General features: G+C 40.8%; 1 protein-coding gene across 12 annotated transcripts in view; it reads left to right on the forward strand.

Moving 5' to 3' along the window:
* Window positions 1–27,359, forward strand: part of LOC109479912 (agrin-like) — a 119,947-nt gene that overhangs the window by 52,146 nt on the left and 40,442 nt on the right. For 11 of the 12 annotated variants that reach the window (XM_019781960.1, XM_019781962.1, XM_019781963.1 and 8 more), the window contains exon 2: window positions 25,620–25,658. In XM_019781960.1, the coding sequence (XP_019637519.1) occupies window positions 25,620–25,658 (39 nt within the window). Of the gene's footprint in view, window positions 1–25,165; window positions 25,463–25,619; window positions 25,659–27,359 lie in introns of those variants that run through there. The other variant, XM_019781971.1, reaches the window with a different exon arrangement.

The following is a 27,359-nucleotide window of genomic DNA, read 5'->3' on the forward strand; positions in this document are numbered from 1 at the left end:
ATTATATATATATATATATATATATATATATATATATATATATATATATATATATATATATATATATATATATATATATATATATATATATATATATATATATATATATATATATATATACACGTGCTCAAAGTTTTGAGCTAAGTTAGAGTTGATTTTTTTTTTAATACTGTAGGACAACATTCCCCTCAGCAGTAGGCAATATTTGACTTGAACAACACTATGACATAATGTAAATCCCAACCTGAAAACCACTCCTGTTTTCTCACATATTGAAACTCTTAAAGCGGCTGCAATGCAGAAGTAGTTATAGGAGGTCGACACTGCAAAATTTGCCTTTGATCTTGGCATGTCTTATAATCACGGTGGGATTGGAGCGATCTGATCGTAAAGTCTGAAACAACAAGGAGAGAACTGGCCAGGATGGTCCAGGTGGTCCAAGTTAAGAAGCCATAGCAGAGTCAGAAGTCAACCTCAAGTGGCACTAGTGTTTATTTTAGCAAGGCTATCCAGCCATGTCTACTGGGACGCACAAAGGAGCAGTTAAAAGTTTGAGATGGGGGCGCAGGATTGGTGGGGAGTAATCCGATTACAGTCGTGTATCACTTTGAAGGTTGCCGTTGTTGCCGGCGTGTTGCCCTCGCCGCGGTATGTGCTCGTGTAAAGAGGGCGGATTGCCTGTGTGTGATGTAACGTCTCATACGCGATACGCTACGCGTACGATATAAGATCAGGAAGGGAGCACAATCCTTGACCACTACTGTGGGCCTGGGAACATGAAACCGCCCCTAAGTTGTACCTGACAATGGTCCGTAGAACGGGGGTGTTAGAAATGAAAGGATGCGATGTCTTGTTTACGTGTGTTGTGGGGATCGGAAGACTTGACGTCAATCACAGCTTTCAGTGCTGTTTACCTGTGATGTTTACCTGTGCCTACTGGAGTTCCCTGCCCTTTCTTTTGGTCCAGCAGCAATCAAAACACGGTAGAGATTAGGAGTAAGGTTAGACGACCTCCTTGAATTCCAGTTGAGTGGGGTGCCACAAGAAACTAAACCGTCTGGTTCAGTTCAAAGAAAAGGGTAAAGAAGTGGCATTATTCCCTCAAGGACTCGAAAAGAAAGGTTTAAGTGTGGCTTGATGAAGACTAAATGTATTTCTTACACAACAGCACCACACAATAGAACCTCTCCCCCACTGGCACAAGTTGGAGTGTAAGATTTCACAAGTTGAAAAGTTTCTCTCTTACACTTTGTCTGCACCTGACATTGAACAATGTGTGATTATATTTCTAAAGGGAAAGAGAGAACAACATGGTCAGTACTGTTGTTGATATAGCATTGTATTGACTTTGAAATAAAAGGAATTGACTACGTGTTGATGTAGTTTGTTGTGAAATCTAGACAGTTCTATATGAGATTGTGTTGATAGCAATACCAGGGTCAGACTACAGTAGAACACACAAGTAGACTAGGAAGGAGGAGAAGTGTAAGATTACGTCTATGTAGCTGTTTTTGGCCGCTACCCTGTGATAATACACACTTAAATTTTAAATATATTATAGTTATAGGCAAGTAACACAAAGCACGTGCTGCTTTTGTCCTTATGTGTATTTATCATTTATGTCAGGTGATGATAATGTTATTCCTTCTTTTTAATCTTTACTTTCATGAATTAAGTCTATCTTTGTATATTTTATGGCAGTCATGACATGTAGCAACATAGAAGGTGACCATCTTGCTCATTTTACTTTGTATATGTATTTAATTTTGTTTCGGTGTAGCCAGTATAACTGCCCTTCGGCGTAACGTACCAGTACATATCTACATACATACACGTATACATGAGGTTATACATGTACATGTACCCTACATTTACATATAACACATGATACTGTTAGTCTCTGATACTTACAACTAATGATGATACATAAAAATGTGAAAAATACTTTTGAATTTTGAAGCAGGTGAACATTTAGGATTAAAAAAGAAATGGATAGATTACTACATGTATTTCCATAAAGTGATATTTGTTATTCTATTGTAATTGCTCTAAAACGACATCCCCCTGGTTACTTTGTCAAAAGCCAATTGTAGGAGACAGTTTATTTTTCCACTGTGCAAAACTTACTTGCAAAGATTTTTCTATATACATTGGGCTTTACTTGTAGATGCCTTTCCCCTACATTTATTTTCTCAAGGTTTTTCTCAATGCCAAGAAAAATATCCAATCGCAGTCCTCTACACTAACTTTCCCCAATGTCCAGGCATTTTATTTGCATAATGTAATGATGCCAGTCTAACTTCACCTTATCACTTAATCCTTGATATCTCATACAAGATAAAGTTTAGATCAGGTTATCTCTTTATGTTTGCATAACCTGGTTCTTGAAACATGTGAATAAATTGCTATTCAACTTCAATCTTGGCATTTAAGTCAGCCGAGATGTTTGTTTCTATTGAAAATTTGCCAGTCAGGCCGAAAAAAGTTTAAACCATGGTTTATATACAGACAGTATACTAGTATTAGATCCTCAAGTTCTTGACTTGTCCTCTTGTATTGTTTCTTAATTAGGTAATTTTAGAAACTGAGCATAGTCCCAAACAGTGCTACCGAATTCTCCATACGTTAATGCCATATGCAGATTGCTCTGTTATAGTCTACTCTCCAAGCAGAGAGCTTCATACATGCGACTTAAGGCATTCTTATCATTCTTTCTATTTTTGTACTACTTTGTTTTTTGTACTGGTATCCAACACGCCAGCCATACATTGGTGGCGTGTTAGATACTACCTTGCCAATGATACTGTCTTGTCAATTTGATACTGTCAAGCAACAGCCCCCAAAAGATCTGCTTGGAGATTACTGATGACGTATGATGACAATTTCTGTATACAAATAGTTTCAAATGTCTACTTTTATCCCTGCTGGATTTGTTGTTAATGATTGTTTATTTCTCTTTTCCCACTTCCTGCTGCCTGCTCCTGTCTGATGATGATGTTTGGATTCCTCCACCTGTTACCATGGTGACTGCATCATGACATCTCCTTGACAACCCTCCTGCCTCCTCCTTGTTGCCATGGGAACAGGTATGAGAATCACTGAATTATTTTCTGTGTTAACTTAACAAGTGAAGCAAAGAGAATTGTTGCAGCTTTCTGTTGTAAACTGTTGTTCTGATGCAATTGCAAGCGCTGCTTCCAAGTGCCAGCATGGCATTCGTATACCGTCCCGTCATTCCGTCTGTTTTCGATTACACGATGTCCCTCCATCCTTGGCCCCAAAATTGTACTTTCAGGCCATGTAGCAGCAGATTGTACACCTTTTGCCTCTTCAACAACAATAGCAACCCCTAATGACTACATCCTGTGAAGGGAGCCAGTCTAGCTGGTTAGACCCACCAGTGCCCTGCAGAACAAAACCCACTTGTCACTAGATACCTCTAGCTGAGCAGGTCCTGACAACCTTCCACCCACCTTGTACTTTCCGCCACTGAAAGACACCCACTTCCAACCTCCTGCACCTTTCCTCTCTCCATCAACAGGCTCCTTGTTTTTTTCGTGCTAAGCTCTGAGAGGAAGGTTTAAAGACTGTTACATCCGTGTTCTTAAGGGACCGGCCTTAGTAAAGCCGCGATGCTAGACACACCCCAGACTGGGTGGAAATTTTGCAGCCCTCAGTACCACCCAGGTGTGGCTACTGTACCATCTCTTCTCTCTTGTCTTCTTGCTTGTTGGACAAAATAGCAGGTGTTTTGAACCTGGTATATTCCACTGTACACCCTCAGACTCAGAGGGAGGGGGTTAGATACCTACAGTTTGTACATGATGGTACAGCATTCCAATGACCTCCACACACTCCAGCATTGGCTGACATTTTTTTAAAACACTGTACAGTCACTCTTATTTAACGGTCGGTACTGGTACTGCAAGCACTGAAAATGTTAAAGCCTTGTTACATGCTAAAAGGAAAAGTTCTAGTCTCATCTTGGTAAATCCGAACACTTTAGACAATGACAATGACAATGACAGAAGTAGCACATATACTTTGTACGTATACTTTCAATAGATCTAGCCAGTACTCTTGTGATCTTGACCTAGTTGTGTGTTTTACAAGCATAACTTTGGACATGTCCAAGTGTGCCAAAGTACTCCCAAGAAAAACCTGTATTGACACAGTTCTAGTCAGTTGTGACAGTACTGAAACACCCCTACAGGTGCACCATCTCACTCTGCCCTTCCCCCCAGCACACCCTAATGGTCTCCAAATGTCTGTACCTGCTGAGGAGGTCCATAAGCTCCTGGGCTTATCAACACCTCTGACAGATTCAGATCAAGTCGCTTCCTTGCACATTCCAGCAAGTGCTAGGCCAAGCTGCAAGTATTACCTTGTGATAACAACACCAGAACTTCAACAGTTGGTGTGTATCATGGAGAGATTCCAGTGGAGAGATGGTGCCCTTGAGAAGTAAATGAAAGGTGTATAATTGTGTTAATGAGTGGTTGAATGATGGGCAGATGTGGATGGTATTGAAGCATGTCTAATTGACATGTGGGTCCCATACACAAGTCTAGTCTCAGGTTTCTGTTGAATCACTGGTTTATGTCACAAGTAGGAGATGTACCAGAAGATAGTACTGAGTTATAGCTCTATCAAACTGTGCCAAAGCACACAGATGCAAGCTAAGGTTGCATGATATACATTGTAAGAGTATATGAATCTACGTGCAATATCTCATTCCCTAACAAATCATAAGGTTGTCAGGAATGAAAAGAGACTTGACAGACGTCTTCCAGAAACACATTGTGGTCAAGTTGATTTTGTATATTCTGAAGAAAATATCCCCTCAGACAACTCAGCACTGAAGACAACTAGAGTGGTTACCAAGTACACACACGTAAGAACTGAAGAAGAGGTCCTTGATCCAACTTTGTGGGCTGCTCAAGGACTTCTCCAAGACTCCAATGTACATGTATTATTCATCAGTGAAGACTTCATCAGTAAATCTTAACATGTAATTGAGAGTCCTTCATCCCTGCCCTACATATCACTCAAGGAGATGAAGTGGTTCGCTGAGGATTTCAGTGAAGACTTGTGTCTGGTTGTGTGGAGGAGAGGTGATTCCTCAGACTGACCCAAAATTCCTCCTTTGTTTTAGTACCAAATTCGAATTGTAAAACAAATTCGAATCAATTCACGTTTCACGTTTCCTCTTCTCTCTCCTTGGATTTATTTGTAGAAAACCTTTGTATTGGATGTGCATAGTAAGTGGTGGGTCTGAAACCCATGTGTCATCTACATGTACATGGAAGTCTGCCTGACTGCATAAATGATGTCCAAGTGTTGGGAGACTGCCAACTGATAGAAGAAAAGGGGTCATGGATCCTTCAGTGTGTTACATTTGAGATGCTTGGCAGATTTTTGCCAGCATACCTGAATACCTGGTTTCCTAAACAAAAGACTATACAGTATTCAAGTTCGCAGTATGGAGTAAGGCATGAAATATGGTACAGTGGCAAGCATGTTAAACTTTTCCATTTAACCATGACAATGCAAGCTGTCCATTTAAATTGTGAAACTATATAGTTTCTCCTCTGGCACTTTCCCAATACCATGAATAGTATGATAACCATTCAACTGAAAGTCATCCATGTCAAGCGATGTTCAATAAATTCTGCCAGAAAACGTGTCCAGAGTCCTTAAACTAGTTCCAATATAAACGGGTCTATACCTTATCACCTGTATATGGCTCAAAGCACTGCCCAGCTCTGTATTTTCTGTTGACCTGTCTCCTACGCGTATACGATGAAAGCAATTTTCGACAACACACTCGTAGTTTTTAACACCTCCCTGCCCTGGCCATAAATTAGTGGAGAAGCTTGAACTTAGGGGGTATACAAATGTAGATCTTGGCGGTAATCCAGCCTTGTATTGATGTAGGAACTACTTTGAAAACTGAGCAGTTGTACCCTTTAGTGTTCCTAAATGTTTAATGTCTGTTGCCAGGAACCGCATTAGCCATTCTACCAACACGCTGATGTACCGGACCACTTACAGGGTGAGGGAAGGTCAATAAAAGAGCGGGACAGCTGAAATATTGGTCATTGTGTCGGACATTTTAAGTAGAGTGTCCATCACGATGGCCAATAACTGTCCAAGTAAATGGAGCTGTCGAACTTACACCAGCCACGAATTGGGAAAGTCGTCTGGCCTTTTTTCGAATGTATTCAACCGGAACATTGTTCAGTAAGAAAAAAGAGATATAGATTATATGTTACTGTTTTTTTACACACATTTACCCAGTAAAGGTTCTCAGACAATCATAGTTATTTCTCTCTTTCAACAACAATCATGCATTATACAGTCCTAAAAGATACTAAGTATCAGTCAGCAATAGCTTTACCAAAATTATAATCCATATTTCTGACAGCTTGTGTATTCAGTTTTATCAAAGAACACACCATACATAAGCCCAAGCTGGACCTTTGACTGGAGAAGAGTCATTTTGGAAGAACAGACTGACAGTGTGTTGCTGAGAGATTCGTGACTGACTGTTATTACAGGACACACTCTTGAGCACCTTTAGCCTCCGGACTTCTTCCTGTTTTCTTAATCTACCTGTGTACTTGTCCTTGGAGAAGACATTGAAAGAGGGTTGCATATAGGACACATTGGGTGCTACAGAGTCTTTGTTTCAGTTTTTTTAGCAACAAGATTTTCTGACAGACCTTCACCCCCAGCTGATCAGGGAAGCTTGGTCAGAGTTTTTCTATCCCACATCTGCTTGGACTTGGAGATTATTTGAGTGGGCCATGATAAGACTACCAGATAAAATGTCTCTCTCTCTCTCTTTATATGTATAATGGTTATATACATGTATGCACAAATGTGGACTGTGTTGACTGCCTCCATCAATTAACCTTGTGCAGCATGTTATGATCTGTTTTGGAAACACAGAGTGGAAGCTACAACAACATTCCAGAATATAGACGTAGACTGGTGTACAAATGTAGACACAGCGAATAGGAAATATACAACAATGTCTAAGTATGTGAAGACTTGTTGAGAGGTTGGCCCATACAAGCACTGGTGCCAAGGTATTTATGAAACAGGCTGTCGGTGGGTACTTCAGGAGTGATAAAGGCGTCTGGAGGGTCCATATGGTGGGTTTCAAGAATGTGTGCGGACTGCATGTACTGGATTTGGGGTCTGCATGGGGGGGCACTAGGCACACTAGTAGTACCGTAAAAGAAAAATAAGCATAAATTCTTTATTTGCTTAAAAATATACATGTAGATTAGATTTTCTATGTTTTTATAAAACCCTTCCATTTTGAAATTCATATCCAAACCTGGAAGTAATGACTTTCTGGTAAAATAGTTTTTGTGTTTGCTTTAAAAATATTTTTTTTACAGACTTTAATATTTTCACCAAGAAAAACCTAGGTAGGTGTTTCAGCCCTATTATGTACAATGTAATACCAGAGTCCTTTATCCTTGAAAATAACACGTAGACAGTTTTGCAACAGTTTACACATTGCTACCTGGGTAAACCATTACATGAACCTGAAACCTGAGACTAGTAGACTTTATAGGGATTTCTCAGATGACCTCAGTTTAAGTTTGCCATTGTGCTTCATTCAATGGGATTTCATGTCACCTTGCAGAGTTTCAAGTCACAAAATCTCATTACTGCTCCTTGACAATGATGTGACTGACATGTTGATCCACTAAGAGATTTCCCAACTCTCTTTTGCCAAACTCGAATTGCAAACAAGGCAAAATTACAACGAGTTTCAAAATGGAAGGTTTCTATAAAAACATAGTAAATCTATTATCTACATGTATATTTTCAAATGATCAAGAAGTCACTGGTATTTTTCTTTTACTTAATTTTTGAACTCTTTGTAGACAGTACTGGTCCTTGGGTCTACACATCTAGAGAAAAACACAAACCATTTTGCCTTTGTAAAAGAGTATGTGTTTGTTCATTCGGGTGGAAGTAAAGGGCTGAACAAAGGTTTCTTACCTTCAGCAGGAGAGATGAAGAAGAAACATCCCTGGAGATTGTTGTTGTCAATCAAGGTGAACTCTTAAAAGGGTGGGAAGTATCCAATGACAATGCCGATTGTGTGGTGGGCTAACTGTTAGATACGGGAGGGCTGAGACAGGATTTAGGAAGACAATGCAAAAGTAAGCATACCTTCAGGGCTGTCTGCTTGTACTGAAGAAGATGACGCTTAAAGGTCTAATTGATAGTGTCTGGGTCTATTACAGAATGGCTACTGTCTACATTGGTTAAAAGTGATATCTGGACCCATTTCTAGAGACGACCTGTATGCATTTAGAATATTACACATTAACCTACATACATAAAGTCAATGTCTGTGCACTTTGAAATACAGCCAGAAGAAACTTGCCAGTGTCAAAGGTGCGACACATTCAAACGCTGCCAAATTGATTAGAGTGGGTTTTGTAAAGTTGTTGCTTCTGAAGTCCTGATGAATCAGCGCCCAGATAAATCCACACCCAGGAAAGTTGGAGCTGGACAAAGAAGTACGACCACTGGCCGGTCGTTTATCATCCTCTAAGCAGCCTTCAGTACAAAGAGGATCGCAGGCATTCAACAGTCAAGTTTGGGGCGATCTGTCTGACCTGGCAGCTGCCATGGGAGGAGCAGAAATAACTGTGCTTTTTGTGTGGGGAGATCTCCTTTGTAAGGGAGTAGGATGGAGGGATTGTTACCAAGCACAATCGCAGAAAAACCTATATCTTACCAACACTAACCCTGTAAATTTTTCATTGTTGTTTGAGCACGTGTGGAAGGAAGGTATATGAATAAGGCCACAGCAGTTTAATTTGTTGGTTCTTGGATTTGAGACTTGTTGACATTTTATGTAATCTATTCACATAACAGTGTGGTCAGGAAAAATTTACTGGGTTTGTGGTTTTGGATATTAATTTATACATGTCTTTTGTGACTGGATATTATGATCTAATGTAAGAAAATGACCCAAATAAGAATCAAAATCTCGTAGGTCTGAACCAGGAAGGCTTGTGGTATGTACAATGTAGATATCGATGTGCAAAAAAAAAGGGAACAAGGAAAAAATGAATGGTTAAGAAAATTAAGTACCTGACTGTGTCAGAATCTTTGTCAAGACCTGTTGAAAACCACTACAGCTTTTAAAGTATTAACTTTGTCTTGGCCTGAGTCCAAATGGTGGTGTGAAATTTACAACTTAGAATTAGTTACATACATGTAGCTGGTCCACTTACTTTATCAAAATTGTACAAGGCAGTGATGTAAGAATATACCAAGTGAACTTATGACCTCGCAAAGTTGGAGCAACATTTTTGAAGAGTATGCATGGGGGGGGGGATTTCAAATTCTCACCAGTCCTCATATTGCATTATGGTACATTTACAAACACATTAAACTTCAACCACCTACCAAATAATGAGTGGCCCAATTGTGAATAGTATCAAAATAAATCAACTGATTATGTTGTTCTAGGAGAAAACTGATGCAGACCTCATTTTTGCACAATTAAGATTGTTTGCGTGTGTACAGAATGGCAACTCTGGCAATGCCAAGTTACTGGCACTAACTTTATTCTCCATGCCCCTGTGGGGGAACTCTCTCAGGAGAAAAATACTCTCCATGGACTTCAGCATCTAAATAGAGATATGTCCAACAACATGCATGTGTTGTGAGGCCTCTGCCTCTCTTTGTTTGTCACACACAATGTGCACATATTTGTCTGCGAAAACCTGAGTCCTGGCAGCACTGTTCAAGTGTATAGGCTGACCAGAGGGATACAAAGTTGCTTGGAAATGATGTTTTCTTTTTACTCAATTGTCACCATGTAGAAGGGTCATTTCAAGGTGACAAGTTAAATGAATAGCCCATAAAGACAGAAACATTATGCAAACTTGATTAACACTAATAACAGGTGTTTATTTTTGAGTGTGACAACAAGAAAGTCACTTTTCTTGTGTAGTGACAGCACTTGTAATTATAAGTTATTAGTGTCTAGCATTTTGCTACCCTGTCCATTTTCCTTAGTTTTTATGTCATTGACTTTGACAAAAAAAAAAGACATGAATGTAGATTACCACAAAGAAGATGAAACCACATAACCTTTTGATCAACTGTACTTGTAACATTTTGGAAGTTTACCAATCTTCTGCTAAACTATATGTTTGTAAATAGCTACGAGGCCAAATTGATCTGGAAAACCGTCCAGACACTTATTGACATTTCACAGATGTAATTATTTCAGTCATTGATGTCAGTTATTCCACGACGTGCATTATACCACAAGTACACGTTTCAGACATTGACAAATGCACGCAATTCGCGACATTTGACAAATTATTGAAAGGTCATTTCATTCAACTAAACCCAGGAAAATCCTTGCTTGAATAGAAGCAGTAGGTCAGAACCATTGAAAGGCTGTAATTTAGTGCTTACCTGTGCTAGACTCTCTGTCAAGGCCCTTTGAAAACCCCCACAGCTTTTAAAGTATTAACTTTGGGGGTGTGAAATTTACAGCCTGGAATTAGTTACATAAGCCTCACCAACTGCTTCGCTTACTTTATCAAAATTTTAACACTCAAGAGAAAGAGAGAGGGGAAAAAAGCAATGCACCTGTGGTAGCGTCTCTGTTTTCTGAGAGGTCAACATCTGTCTTGTGTGTTGCCTTTTGTTTCTTTTGCTCCCCGCCGTTCTTGCTTTCTCTGTCAATCTTTCCAGACACGAACAAATTGCGCAAATTTGTTAAAAGTTTTCGGATGTAATGATTCGCTACGTACATCAACGGCAAAGATCAAAAGCCTCCCAGAGTTCTATGACCCCATTACAAGGCCCCCTACACTCCTCAGCTCACCAGTCCCTAGCAAGACCCTAGCAAGACCCCCCAGGTAACTTCCCTTTGCGGCAGGGTTAGAGTTCAGCTGTCAGTCCTCACCATATTCCTAATGCTTAATCCCTAGCTGGTTGCAAATATGTCAAAACTCTCCCTAAAAGCGGCCTTGGTTGATATATTTCTTTCGAACTAAAGCCTTTAGAGACTTGTACCCTTTTACGAGATGTCAACGTCTATATTTAAGACTTTTTAGGTGTTGCTTTTATTGGCTAAGGGGAGTGAAAAAGGTTTAATGCCTAAGTTATAGTCTTGAAGAAATTCAAGGGAACAATCCTCAGAGAGAAATTTGAAGGAGTTTTGAGATTTGAGTTCACACATAGTGTGGGAACTTTTAGGCTTTTTCCAGAATCATAAAACTGATTACTTTTTTTTGTTTCGGACTTAAATCACTGCATGCATATAATCTGCCCTATCAGGTTAATGTAGTAAGATGTGCATTACATCAAATGTCCCTCTGAAAGAAAACTTCCTGACCTAGGTGCACTTTTTGCAGTGCATGTAATCAGCTGCAGTGCCACAAGAGATGCCAGGTGGGGCTATTGTAAAGTCCTTATGCCTGGTCTTTTGACAAGTGCAAAACTGGGAATTCTTTATTGTAATTTGTATACTGGATATTGGCAAATGTAATGATAACCGAAAGGAGCATTAGCACTGTTTGTACAATAGTACATCTTTCCTTACCAGTCCATTTGTGAAATTAAATACAGAGTCAGAGGTTAGCTGTTGTAACTTACTTGTAGGCACAAATTTGCCTTGCCAAAATTGGCTCCACGATCCTGTTTTACAGTATAATAACTTCCAGATTTAGTTGGCAGACCATTCTTACCTAAATTTTCTTTGGCCTGAGAAATGATATTTCCTATTTGGCTTGGACACCTGAAAATAGATAGAAGAGTACACCAACAGATGTTATGCATTACTAGGTAGCAACTTTTAAGCAGGGTAACATTAGCCAGCATGTTCTCTAGGACTTGGACCAAACTAAATGGTGGGTTAAGTTCCCATGAAGCTGTAACTGTGTTGCCACGTTTACTTAGACCCTTGAAGTCTGGAGGACACAGTGGGTTCACTCACACTTGACTTTGAAGTTGAACTCCAACTCTGACAAAGCGACAGGGAGGCAGCCTCTCCTGGTGTGTATTGAGGACACAACTCTCCAGTGGAAATGGGCAAACATTTGCTGGCTGGGTGGCTGGCTTTGTGCTTTTAAGTGCAACATCACATTTCACATTGACTTAAGCTCCTACAGGGCGTGAGGAAGGCATGTACAGAAGGACTGTGAAGGAAAGACTGGCCTTGAGCAGAGATTTTCTTAGGCTACAAGACCAGTCTGTTGGTCCAAGGGCCTGAAATAAAATAGGAGGACAGTGTGGAAATATTTACAGAACTCAACAGCACTAGAGGAAGCTATTGAAAGAACCAAAACAAGCCTGGCCCTCACTTCAAGAATGTAAGAGACAAGGAAAGGACTGACTATACGCATTGTTTATTTTGCAGGCATATTTTGTTTGTCATCTTAATGTTTCAGAAGAAATGCAGAAAAAAATGTAACTCTAGGAAGATTGCTTTTACTGAAAGGTATGTGAGATATCTGTGAACAACCTCAGATCAAGACACCAGTTTCCAGTTTGCATGAACAAGTGTTCTCCACCTTTTCCTGTGCATTGTACAGTCCGGTGTGCTCACCTGATATTGTATTGATAGTGCTTTCTGGGAAAGTCTTCTGGTTGTAAAAGCATTTCTGTGCTGTTAAACCCCCTGTTTGGGTGGCAAACAGGTCTAGATCCCCGTAATCCCTTGTTCACAGGATCATATTTACCCCATCACCACTTTGTGCAGTGTGTGACATAGAGTCCTGGCAGGATTAGGTCAGACAACTGCTCAGGGTAAATATACACAGTCTTGGATGTCAAGTCTGAACCCAGGAAACTAGGCTGGAGTAAAGCCTTTTCCCTCAAATTCATAAAGTTGTTTAGGAAAACAAGAAACACACATTGTTGTATGTATTTTTGACATTTTAATTGCATTAGGCTCCTACATTACTGTTATGCATTCCTGTCAATACTTTTATAGACTAGATGTTGAAATACTTTATCGAAGTATATGAAGCTTCAGTAGTTTTCAATATATGGTAAAAGAAACGTAGGCAATATTTGTAGAAATAGTACCTCGTTACTAGAAGTTCATTCTAAGGATGACTGCACCTTGTGGTGTCAAGTCCTGTTAGCTTTAGTCCACTTCCAATGGTTGCTAGTCCACACCAACAGTGACTATTTCAAATTGCACTAAAGCCAACAAGACTGGACTGCAGCTACATGTAGCTATTCTGGTGCTTACGTCCCAACAGAAAAAGGTGCTAATGCTCCGCCATAAAAACATGATCCAGCACCATGCAGGGCAGTAAAAATATCTTATGGGCAGTACGAATATGATACTAGGCAGTTAACGCGTGATACTGGCCATAAAAACATGATACAGGGCTATAATGTTATCAGAACCTAAAGCAACATTTTCCTATGTCCTGTTTAAAAACTTTAACCTTCTGCCTGCTATGACCTCTTTAAAGTCTTTTGGCACATCATTTATGTTTCATAGTTTAGGCTTTGATACAAAATGTACATGTACCTTGTCCAACATTTTCATTTTGGTCCCTTGCTACCAGTCTTCCTTCAATAATGCATTTATTCATTCATGCATTCTTTCTCCCATTTTTGAATCTCTCTTCCCTCTCCACCCCATATCTGCTTGGAGTTTCTGGAACCTGAGTCGGTGCAGGGGAAGCAGGTGTGATATGCTAATCCTTTAAATGAGTATGTGTGAGCACAGGGATTAGTGCTGGCTTACCATCTATCACTCACTGGACCTGATAATCCACTGGACGGGAGGGAATCACTCACCAACGCTCCTCTGCAATCAACCAATCATGGCTGTCCATCAAAATTAGCTCTTCAGCCAATAACGGTGCGGTCAAATTTGCGTGTTTCTACATTATCGCATTTTACACCTTGCGCTTGTATTAATTGGTATGCTTCTCCAAAGTTCAGCAGTAAAAGGATGATGTAAAGACTTCTAAAGGCAATTTATTTTCTCACAGCTTAGCACAGGTCTGATGGTTCAATTAACCTTTCCCTTGTTACATAATCTGGTAAGGAAGACAGATTTGCCCCATGAGGCTATCACTCACAAGCTCAGGCCTTCAGAGGTTCACCAATTAAAGGCTTATTCAGACTCAGAGATTTCAGCTTTTCTCTTACAACATGTAGCTTTGCACGGGCCAAATGGTTCAGTTAACTTCTCCCTGCAGCCTAACACCCTAACCAAGACAAATTTGTTGCCAAAAGGCTACCTTAGTAATGAGAAGGTTAAAAGTACAGTAAGTAGCTACATGCACAATTGCATCATTCTACTTCTCAATGTATGTACAATGCACATACCCAAATTATGTCAAAATATAATCCGGATACCACTTAATAAAGTGTTATATTAGTAACTTTTCCTATTAGAAAATTTTCCTTTTCTGCATGAAATAAATTTTTGCTTCCTAGTTTCAGTGTTTGAAATGAAATCTTTGTTTCCTAGTTTCAGAGCTTGAAGCAAGCCCTTGTTTCCTATATTCAGTATTATGTGTTGGTTGTATTTGTCAGTCGTGCCTGGGCCCTGTTGAAGGATTAAGACCTTGATGATGTGTGCTAATCCCTTCCCAAATATTGTTTCACCAGATTTGGACAGGGATTATGTTATGGTATCCTATACATCGCAGCAAATATAGTTCTGGCACAGTGGTAATGAAGTGTGATGGTAGTGACAGTTGAGAAAAGGAAAAGAAAAGCATGGTACAAAGTGTACAAACTGTACAGAAACAGGTGGATCATTGTTGCGTAGCTACGTCTTAAAGATTTGCCAATGTTTTGGTAGCCTTTCTGCTACCTTCCTTGTGCAATAAATGACTGCATATATATACATGTATATAGTAGTAATAACAGGTGCACCATGCTTTTTCAAAGCATCTAGATCGAACACTTGCCACAACGAGAGAAACATACAGCAAAAATGTGAAGAGCCCTAATAATAGCAAAGACCGTCACATCCACACACACGCAAAAAAAAGACAACAACGCTGAAACGTGACCCGTCCAACCATTGTGCAAGACTTCAGCGAGTCAAAATTTTTCACATTCTTCCCAGTGGGAGAAAGTGGGTGAGGACTTAATGTGGAAGCAGCCGTCACAAAGGCGCCTTTGTCTTAAAGAGACAGGAGAGAGGACGGCACAGACGGGTAATCTTCAGAAGTATTCTGAAGTACACAGTCGGTAAGACCTGTCTGGGACAGGGTTGGTCGGCGCTCTGAGGTCCAGTTGTTTAGCTCAACCTGCGGAATGAGGTAGAAATCCCCCAGTTTTCATCACTGTGGAGAAGAGGCGGACTCCCCTAGAGGGGGGTGTGGAGTGATGAAGAAAAGTGAGGCATTGAACGGAAGGAAGTTCGTAACAGAGTGGAACTCATTACCAGTAGAGTGGGACTCATTGTCACTCACAAGTGCAGTACAGTAGTACTCTCCAAGCAGAGGCTAGGCATGTTTTGGAGTTTTTAAAAATACCCTAAAAGGCTTGAACACATATTATTGGGATGTGCACAAAAAGAAAAGTTGACAGAACAGAAAGCTCAATAAAATGCCTGAAGTACATGTACATGTACTTCAGGCATTTTAGAGTTAGGTGTGCTTAGGGTAGGTGTGACAAAGTCATTCCATTTAATTTAACTGCTGACGTGTGCCTGCAAAACATACACAATTTGTTTTTTCTACCTCCCAAAAACTTTTTTCTAACTCCCTAAAAAAGTCAAACATGAAAGAAAAGTATATCATCACAATATGTCCTACAGGTAGGATTGGTTAATTAAGATGTAGCTTAAGGAAATTTTACTGTCTTGGTGCTATCTCTTACAGAACAATAGCCTGGCATATTCATAGTCCAACCATCAATCATTAGAGTGATGCCTTTGCCGCTAGCTTACTTTTTCTTAAAAAAACCTAACAGGCTTAGTTCTGCAAAAGAATGTAAAGGTATACCCCAGTATTTAGTTTGGATTGCAAAATAAGCATCAGTGCTGCACTATTTTTAGAAACAAAAAATTCCTTTGCAGGTGTATGTGAGGAGACAATTTGGAGCCCGGCTTAAGTTGAAAAGTCGTAAATCTTCGTACCAGTCGTGGGACAGGTCCGTACAGGTTGGATACAAAAGGTGCAGCAGGCAAAACAGGCCAATATAGGTGGTTAATGGGCCAGGCACCCCCGTGTGTAGCTCCAGTGTTGTGTGGGTGGTCTGTGCTAAAAGGGGAAACCTGTGACATGTACACCTGAAGGCAGCCCCAGGTAACTCTGGCACTCCCCTGGGTACTTTCCTACTATGGCATGGGCAGTGTCAGTTTAGCTGCACAGGAAGACTACAAAGTATGGAGGAAGACTTCCTCCATACTTTGTAGTCTTCTCCTCAGGAAGTGGTTCATTTGTAAGATCTCCACCCCAGAAAAGCTACGATAATGTGACATGGACTAATACACCTGAAGGGTTGACACTAGTCTTTATTCCCATTTCCTACTGTGGCATGGGCAGTGTTATGTTAGCAGGACAAGAAAGACTTTAGAGTGTCAGACAGAGTACATTTGTCCAATTGTAACCCCCTGGCCAGATAGGAAAGCTATGAATATGCTGTAGTTGTAGAAGTTCTCTCAGTAATTACTATATAAGTATATTATAAGTCTGTCTACAGAGATAATTTTCACATTACATTAATGTGAACTTACTCTGTGTTTTTTTTCAAGAGCTGTTAGGATCCTATTAGGACATGTTGCCTTAAGTAATAGTTGAGGTTCAAGTATGCCACCTCCGTTCTTTAGCCTTCTAAGAAGTTGGACAGGGAGACCCTCCACAAGGTGTTGCACCTTGCAAGCACTATAGTTGAAGCACCACCTACCAGGTAATAGTGGTACTGCAGAATAAGCAACAGGTTGTCAACATGCTGCAGTGCTAGGTTTAGCCAACAGGGGGAGCAGCTACACTGTCAAACTATACTAAAGTATGCATGTCATTTGTCTTCTTACCGTCCATTGTTCTCGATTCGTTTCAACTCATGGAAAAGCTTGTATATGTGAAAGTTTGCATTGAATCTCAACAAACCAACATTTGGGGCTGAAACTAAGTCTTTGGCTAGAGAAGCATTTTGTTAGGTCTTTCCTAGAAGTTAGAACAACAGAAGATGCACCATTGTTGGGGTATCTCATCACTTCATGATTGTGCAAATCAAATGACCTGTGCAGCAATGTTTAAATGCCCGCAGCACTTTGCGTACAAAGGCCACATGTTGCGACTGACCTACAGCAGCTGGAGCTATACAATTCATGGGTAGTAAAACTGGAAAGATGAGATCGGAACCACTTAAATCTGGACGTCCATAAAGGCGCCCTGTTTGTTCGGAGATGTTTGTCCCGCCACCGATCCCATCATTAGCCTTATTGTTCAGCCCTACCAGCGTGGAAACAGGTTGTTCATGAGGACCTTTTATATTTTATGACCTGTCCGGTCAACAGGCCGACTGCACCTGGTATCTAGGGGTTGTTTGCCACACAAATAAGAGTTAGTGGCACAGTTTCCGACCAAATATTTGCCCGTGTTATTGTGATGATACGTATATTTTTTGCTGCTCAAGATGGTTCCATGTTGGGAACTGGAGGGGGGGGGGGCTGAAATGTACTTAAGGGAACCGTCAAAAGATAATTATAGATATTTGCTAGCAAAGTTAATACTTTCTATTTCAAATGATTGACATAAGACATTCCAGTCAAATGTGCTTAAAGGTACATGACTTGTATTTAAGCATGAATGAAAGATTTTCAATGTCATCTATGATCCCTAAAGAAATAAAATGATTCCCTTCCATGGAAGTGCTTCCTGCTATTCTATTAGTTTGTTATGAAAGGAAGAACGTCTTTCATGTGGTAGTAACTATTCAGCATCTATTCCTCTTGTGAAACACAAACATTTGTTTTACGCTAATTACAGGGTATTGTTTCACAGGAACAAAGATCATTTCTTCCCGGATTTCCTTCCACAAAAATGTAGATGAACACCTGGTATTTGCAGCACGTTCAAATCTGTTTGTCATACATTTGTACTAACGTAATCTTCCAAAGAATTTTGTTTACCGTCATTGTTAGTTGATATGTTTTTATGCTCAATGCAAATAGTATGCAAATGAAGGAGGCCCAGCTATTACTTTTGCAACAGTACTAGGGCTAGATTTTCATGTTTGTGGATTTTTATGAGAGTAACTGATAGTTTGTAATGCTGGAATACATTGTTATGTGGTCTTGTTTTCATATTTTTACTGAAAAAAGATAATTTTGAGAAAGACTAAATGTTGTAGAAGTTGCAACTTAGGCTTGAATCTGAAAATTGATATGGAGGTGCTTGTTACATGAGGGCTCTGCCCTTATTCCCCAGTTCAGAAAAACCCTGAATTCTAAAGATCGACCTTCTGTATCCAAGAGACAGCATGCATCTGGAATTCATGATAATACCTGCAATATTTTTTTATGCCACAACAGGTAGGCCTTTAGAAACCAGTTAAAGCCCTGGTTAAAAGTCTTAGTCAGGCTTTTCTTAACCACATTTACCATGTCTGCACAGCTTGTTATGTTCTTTAATGGACTCATTTGCCGAGCACTGTGCACCTTTTGTGCCGTAATCTCCCCCTTTTTCACGAGGAGAAACCCACAAAAGTAACACCTGCATCACGGCGCATAAAACTCAGGCTGTGCCTGCCGCTCTCGCCCTGTAGTTAACCCTCACCCGCAGGTCTCCCGTGCAGAGGCGTATAATTACCTCAGACGTCTTCGCACATTTTAGCTCTTCTGGACATCCAGAAATCTAATTATGAGCCGTAAATTGCCACTTTCAAATGCGAGGTCCTGCCGGTGTGTCGAGGCAGACTTTCTGTGAAGAGCCGGCGACGTTAGGAAAGGTGTGGGGGTAATTGGGAAGGAAGAGCACAGACAAGATGGCTCCAGCGTGGCTGTCTGTCACCGTGGCGATGTGGCTGGCAGGTATTGTGGACGGCTGCTCTCGTGGGACATCGGTCGCTACTGGTAAGGTGCTTGCAAAGGAGCGTGGGACAGGAGGGAGGGGGGTAATGACGGCATGCAACAGTTCTATTATCGGTTTACAAGAGATTCAAGTAATTTGAGGTTTGAATGAGCCTTGCAGAATAATGGTCTGTCTGTGTGTTTCATCAAAGGGCAGATGTTTTAGAAAAATGAATGTGGTTTTGATATAAGCTATAGATATGTAAAGATTCTTTGATCTGGTGGTTAGGGATTCTAACGTGATCCGTATCTCGCTTGTGTTGTGGTCATTTGGGTGCTTACTGGTGTCTGTAATCTGGGTCCCACCGCTAAGCCCCTACTGTATTATCATTGTCGGGTAAAACCCTCGCACTTCTGATCTCCGTGGTCGCTGATCTCACAGGGAAATCCACCATCTTACCGGGGACTTACCCGGAGAAGACTGGGCTAATAAAATACCCGCTGCTTCGGTACAAATGACCCGGTCCAGCTGCATTCCTCACGCCTCCTGCTTTGTGGGTCGGTATGCTGATGTTTCCCTCTCAATCCATGGAATCTGTTTGGTAAATAGCCGGAAGCAACAGGGCATATTTGGAAATAAAATATCACTTTATCATTGATAAATATTTGGTATTGAAAACATGAGACCTTGTAGTAAATCCCTTCTCATTCTGTTTTATTTTCTTATATAAAATTAAGGATTCTGTACTGAATTGAACTGTAGTCTCCTTGATGAAATGTAGGTCTAGCATGTGATGGAGAGTAGAAAAAATTTATCGACGAAAGAGCGTTGCAAGATCACGATTAAGGAGGTTTTACACACTCTCATTACACAGTGTACGTTTCATTCCTTGTCTGTTGTAAATTATGCAGTATAGGTTAGCATGGTGAGCAATCGTAGTGACCTTCCTTTACGTGAAGGTTGCAACTTTCATTATCGACCAAATTAACCTTCTCAGGCAGTCAGTTGTATCAAGGAGGCTCCAGACATTCTTGGTGTTAGCATTAAGGAAAGAGTTGAAGTTAAGATGGAGTACAGAATTTGCTGAATGCATCACGTACCATAATTTGTCTAATAGTTTGCTGTTAGCTGCTTTTCTATCATATGCCCCATTTCTGTTGCTACTCCCCATCAATGTGTTCTGTCGCTACTCATTCATCCAGGGAGTAGCAACCAAAAACAGTGCATATATAGATAGAAAGGTCATAGTCACACTCTTCCCCACCAACCTCTGCTTGGAGAGTATTCACCAAGCCTTCACTCTAGACACATGGAAAGAGAAAGGTGATGAGATTAATGAGTTAGGTGTGGGGAGGGCAGACATGATTAGGAAAAGTGTAAAGGCCGTGTACAGGATTATGTATAACATGAAGAGAAGATTTCCCAGGAGTGAACCCTACTTTGTAACAGGTGTCTCACCTTTACATCAAATAACATGGAGATTGTGGACTCAGTCTGTTAACTAGATACATTGTATGTAACTCACAAACTGTTGAAAGAATAGATAACATGGTGTTAGGTCAAAAAAAAGCTATTTGAATTGTACATGAAGGATTTAAGAAGGTGCGGTAGAGATTGTGATTCAGATCTTGAATTCATGTAGAGTTTTCCTATGTTCTCAATCTCATCATACGTCCTTCACTTAGTGTTCAAGAAGTTCTTAAGAATCATACATATATAAGTCAGTACTAAATATAGCTCTCACTGACGTGGTAAACATTTGTAATTGTCCACTTGTGCTACTTGAAATGTGGGTTATGACGTCTGGTTATGACGTCTGATTCAATGTATGCAGTAGTGAAGTACTGGCAAATTGGACGAACATTTTCTAACAAGGTCCTTAAAAAATGTTTTTCATCCATGCCTAAATACGAAAAAAAACATGTGTATGTCTCAAGGCTGCAAGACACACCCCGCCCTAGCTTTGTATTCCTGTCACATCTAGACAATGACCCGAGTATCGTGTTATTCATTCTGGGTACATAACTGTCCTTGTGTGTTACTTCTGAGGCTGTCACCGCTACTGTTAATGAGGCAGAATGAGTGGAGGAAGGGGGGAAGTAACAGGACACTGAGCATGACAGGTGGACAGTGTAGAGGCCTGATGCTGTAGCAACTGCTCTGCATTACTGTAAATCGCAGTATCTTAATTTTTGGGGTGTCCTCTAACACAAACGCATGACACCTCTTATGCGTATTTTGTTTTTCTGTTGTAATATAGAACTGTTTCAACCGTATACTTTGAGCAATCTGAAAACCTATCAATTTCATTTTCCCTCCTATGCCGTGAAATGAAACCACTGCAAAAGTAAATGCATTTACAGTATTTGTTTTATCAGTGAGTGGACAGGATATGTTTGAGACTTCTAGACAAGAGAAGAGGGATGTAACAGAACACAAGGTGGACAAAGTGGACAGGGGTGCCAGAGGTGCAAGTGTTTTAAAACTAACATAAATCTTACATAAACAATGAGGAATGTTTGAAAATATTTCTAAATAATGTCAGGACAAACACCCACACTGTGACTTGGCCTTGACTCCTGACCTCTAAGGTTAGAAAAAAAGACTTGCGAATCTCAGAAATGATAAAAAACTTTGTATTGCGCAGCAGGGGTTGGCATACCAACAGAAAGAGAGCATATTCTAAGCTCCCAAAAAGCATGGCTCATAGAGCTAGCTTAGGAGGCGAGCAGTTATACATGTACGTTATAAATATCATGTGAATGTATATCCAGGTAATCTGACTGTTAGCTTTTCTTTCTATTTTCGAATACTCTCCTCTCAAGCCAAAATAGAAACAATCCTCTTCTTGGGTGGGATATAATCTGGATAATCCATGAGTCAAGTGACCCACTACTCATCAGAACTTGTCAGAAGGGCCCTTAAGTCCCGCTCTTGATGTCGTGACAATATAATGGTTCACTCACGATTCCAATCAACCTTTAATTCACTGTCTCCATAGCAATAGGCTCCTCTTTGTAAGCATGGTTTACTGTAAGAGGAGCAAATTGCACGTCATCAGTATCATTGTTTTTGATGGAATAAACGGTGCTGGCTGTCTACAAACACTGAAATGCTAACTGCATCTGGTAAAGAAACGTACTTTCTCTTGGTTCTGGTTGCCATAGCAAGTTGCCAGGCAACCAGGTGTAAACAGTCGTGGTCGAGTAACTCAAAAACGGTAATGGGAGATCAGCACTGAACAGAGCATTAAATGAATATACATTTTGGAAATGTATGGATGGTAAATGATGGTAGAAATATCTTGTTGCTGTACATGATTGGAAGTCTTTTCATGTTGCCCACAAAGTTAAGTTATGGCACAAGTGAACAGATGACAAGCAAATTACATGAAAGGGCAGTGTATCGATATGTGGTGCCAGTGCACTCCAACATAGGCGAGCTGGGAGATTTTCAAGAAGTTAATGACAGTTACGGCATTAGCATCACAGACAGGATTATGCTGCCCTGAAATCTCAGGAAGTTTACTCAGTACCTGTGTGCATGTGTCGTACATGTTTATGTTAGTACTGCATGCTTATGTCACATTAGTACTGGCTAATCTTGAAGTAGATGCAGATGTCTAACTAGGAACTACTCTCACAGTGGTAACCTATTTGTATCTCTGTGACTCAGACATACTCTTCTGGGAAATTATTCACTCTCTTTGCCCAATTTCTAGTATTTTCCCAGCAAGCAGGGCTGTTGTACATGTATGAAGGGGGGACTTTCAAGCAGTGTTAAAACGTGTTGGACAATCTCCAAGGTAAAGGAAGCTGGAATTCTGGGGATCAGCGAGCACAAGGGAACAATTTCTTCTCCAGTTCCCAGCACACTGTACAGTAATTCAGGGCAGGGCCTTTCTAAGCAGGAATGTCAGACAAACATGTTGGAGCCACACAGGAGCCGGATGTTCAGCAAGGAGCCACTGTGGGGAAAATTATGGGTTTTAAGTTGTTGTTCTCATTTTCTTACCCTACACAAAAGTCCTTGAAAGCTGCTGGCATCTTGTTCGTAATTGTCAAAGATGGTACGTAGTTACACAAAGGAAGGGAACTGTGTGGATGCCATAGGTCAACGCTAGGGACGTGCAGAAAGAATTATATCCTTAAAATCACCTTGCACTATGCACATGTATGTTAGAGGATGGTATTCGCATGTGGCAGAATCTCCATTGATTTTTAGTTCCAAATGCCATTAGGACTGATTTGGCTCTATAAGAACGATTTGCCATTGGTATGGACTGAATGAAAAGGTTGGTGCTTTGGGCCAGTTTGTAATGGCAATTAGATCATTGTAGATCATCGATGCTTGTTAATGTCAACAGGGAACCGGAGGTAACCAGCTAATGGTGATGATACAAGAGAAAAGAAGAAAGAGGAAGAAGTTTTATTTGGGACATGTGGGACATCAAAGCTTGGATGAACAATAGTGCAAAAGGTTGTGGAGAAAGGAACAAAAGTGCCACCCGTGTAGGTACCACAAAGTCTTGCCTTGGTCGGCTCCTTTGGTGCCCTCCAGGAGCAGATGCTTCGAGGGGGCGGTCTCCAGGAGCTCGGGTGGAAGATAGAATTTCCTTTTGTGCAGTTCTTGGGATTCATAATGAAGAATACAGGCACTTGTTCATGCCTTGTCGGGCCTACTTGGCTGTTATGTACCGTGCTCGCGATCCTACAGCTTCTTGTTTGTCATATCCTCTTTCTAGGTGAGGGTAAGGATCAAGAAACAAAGACAAGAAAATCTCCTGCTGTATACTTCCTTTCCTATTCCTTTTATCCCGTGAGATGGTTTATTTCTCGGACTTCCGGTTTGTCGTGTTGTGGCCCCGAGAAAAGAAAACAGGGAGGATTTAGGAGTTTACGTGTGTGGAGTTTTGCGGGATCAGGGCGTTGGATACACCTAACCCCCTTTGCACAGCCGCACCTGTATCAGCGTTGCCCCTCCCCAAATCAGGACACTGTTTAAAGATTATCAGCAGATAGCTGCAGTCGGGGGCTGTACGATGTGTGTGCAGGGATGTGTAAGCATTCCCTGACCACAGGACACCGCTTGCATACCAATTGGAGGCTTATGTCGATTGCGAAGTCTTAACTTGTGGGCTAAGAATGGACTCAGCGGATTAAGAGCATTGCTGAGAGGGAGATAGGACATATAGTGTGTAAGGCCGTCCATACAAGGGCTTGTCATCTGTATAGCCACAAGTGTGGACTGTTTATTTGGGAATGGATGATCCTGCAAACATAAACATCAGATATTTATTGTGAGCAAAACGGCGATTGACGTTGTCACAAGCTTTGGACCGGAGATGGCTTGGGCCATGCCACAATATTTCATTGGACTATGTCCAGTTTATAAGAATTCTGGTCTACTCTAAGAGTATACTATACATTTCTGTCATATTCTTGAACCTTAATAAACTTTATTCCCTTTGCCCATAGACTTCATGTAGATAAAGCAAATGTAGTGTACTTGATCTCAAGGGAGAATTTTGATGTTTACTTTTAACATTAAGATAAATTACAGATCCTTTTTCTCCCTACTGTGTTGTATATACGGAAAAATACAAATTAATCTTGACAAGATATGACTTTTTCTTCCCGTGCCCCTCACGTGAAAATCAGCTACCAACCATAACATATGACAACGTCCTTGCATATGACAGCTATTATGTCACAGATAATGGTGATCAGTAGCTCAGGTGTTGGCTACTGGTCTCAAGCCCTCGCTAATGAAGCTGTCCCCATCATTATGAGCCTCTTCATGTTACAGATATAAATGCGATAAAATGGCATTTGCTGTGGACAAGCTGAGCCTTTGGAGTTTAGCGGAGCACAAAATGATTACCAAGCCAGTCAGAATAATTACAGGGGCCCACTTGGAAGGCTGGAAAATGAGCTCAATGAGGACCACCATGAATGACAATTAGTGACAAAATGATTGATGAAACCCTACTTTGCATACTCATTAGCATATTTACATATTAATGAGGAAAGAAATAGGCATGAAGCCATAGAGTGTAACCCTTGGGGATCTCATATGCAGTATTTGCCCAGCCCCCTTTTTGTGCTCACCCCTGCATATGTTTGCTGGGTGGAATCTTCCGTATTTACTGGAGTGTGTAATGTTTATTGGGGCTTGGTGTGCCTTGGGGTTGCGCCACAGTATACTGTACCTTCTCTGTGAATGGCTGGCAGCTAAAGGAAAGAGACCTTCCCTGGAATATATACCTCGCTAGTGACATTATCTTCCTGACCATTGGATTACCGTGCTGGGGAGTTGGATTTCTGGCAAAATGTTTCTAACAAACTTGAAGGACGGAATGAAACGGACGGTGCGCCCCCTCAGAGTGTGCCATGCTGCTTGGGCTGTCTTCACTGCCTTTTGGATGGCGCTTGCAATTGCATTGCTGTTAAAATGTAAATATTGCCTCTGTCCTGATTGGAATCTATCGAAAACAAGTCGCTTCCGAGCCACAAATGCTGACCTCTGCACTTCATGCCTCCTTTTTTGTTTCTGTTTGGATATTTTTTAAAAGGTAAACCTTCTAACCAAATGTTTGTTGCTTTTTTACAGGTGAACCCTTCACAACAAGAGAACCACCTGCCCCTAAAGGTGAGACTGCTTATTTTGTGTCACTAGTGTAGTATTTGTTGTGTACCATTTCTGTTGTTTTTTAGCCCAGGCAGATCCGACCAATACATGCCAGAGAAAACGCCAGCATGTATCCATGCGGGTGGATAGAGGCTACTTGCATGCATTCGCAAAGCTAGATCATCCGTCCGAAAAATGTTACTATTTTTACTTTCTGCAACTTAGAAGGCAGTTTCCTGTATGGCATATCAAATTCGTAAGCTAGACATTTTGTTCTCATTGTGTGTTAAGGGTGAAGACAATGTTCTTGTTTTTGGGTGAAAATGTGGGGTAGGGAGAACACTGTTATTAGTGGCAGGCAAAGCCTGTAATCTTCAGCTGTGTGTTCTACCAATTGGGTTTATCTCTAGGCAAATCGCTCCTTTTGTAGTGTCCTAATTCAGTCTCCCTCTCCACACATGGTTGAACCTTTTTATCCCGCTCTTCGCTGCTAAAATAAGCAAGGAGGAAAAGAAAGGAAATGGTTTTCCCACTTTCCCCTTTCTTGTGGTATAGGTTATCAATGAGATAAAATCTAGCCCTTCCCTGTATATCCAGTGAATGTGATTTACTTGTGGTGGGTTTGCTGGGTCTTGTTATTTCGGAGAAACTTTTCTTTAGATCAAGTGGCAGGTAATCCTGTTTTGGGCGATTCTACGTAGGTAAACAACGTGTCACGCTCGGGAGATCACAAAGTTTACATTATTGAAAAAGGGTTACCTGTGACGCAGGCTTTTGTATTTTCATTTCCCGAAGAACTGTGGAAGAGGGGGTTGCTTACACCCCGGAACCCAACACTAACAAGGCATGACGAAGTTTGAAACTATCATTACAGTTTCTACAGTTGTTGCGTAACAGACAGCACAAAAAATGCCCTTCGAACTTTCTCGTGGTCTGCTTTTGGACTTTGGTTATAAGCCACCCACTCAAATGTAGAGAGGTCAAGAATGGAGCAAAAAAAAAAGCGGAAGGGAGTATGTCACGACAGTTGGAAAATTAGAAGGGGAATTTTGGAGGAGGTACGAGGGTGGTAGACACATCGGTAAACAATACAAGAATGGCACGTAGCGGGTGACTCCGAAAGTTCGATAGCGCGTGGCAAGAAAAGAAAGGATGACATAGTCAGCCCCTGAAGCAGCGGAAAGGATCGGTGAAGGAGTCTTTGAAGAAAGCGAGGTCAAGTTGTCACTTAAAGACGTGGTGCATGGCGTAGCAGCGGCGTCTTTGTTTGCGTGGTCTCGTGTTGTAGAAAGGATCTCCGCGGTAAGTGGTGCACGTGTTTGACTGATACCGGCACCGTGTACATGCTTTCAGTGGAGCAGGAGGTTTGAATTTAGTTGGTTCTCATCTCAAACTGTTGATTTTTTTGTAAGTTAGAATATTACTAGTCAACTAAATGTCAACATGCTCAGTAAACATTGTTTATTCTTGGTAGTTGGTTATACCAAGGCACGTTTATGACATTTAAGATTGCTTATTGATCAGTGTGCCACTCCTAGTGACGGCAGAAAGTAGGTAACGTAGCAGCAGCCTGATGCGGGAAATATCATTGAGTAACTACTTATAAAAACATTGACGTTGAGTGAAAGCAGTACATACGGTTTACCCTCTGGATATTGGATTGCCTTGTTGTTTTTATCAGCTGCAGAAATGTATGTGAATGAGCTATAGCCACTTAGATAT

Source organism: Branchiostoma belcheri, unplaced genomic scaffold (genome assembly GCF_001625305.1).
Source record: "Branchiostoma belcheri isolate BF01 breed outbred unplaced genomic scaffold, Haploidv18h27 scaffold5, whole genome shotgun sequence".
Classification (NCBI taxonomy): Eukaryota; Metazoa; Chordata; class Leptocardii; order Amphioxiformes; family Branchiostomatidae; genus Branchiostoma; species Branchiostoma belcheri.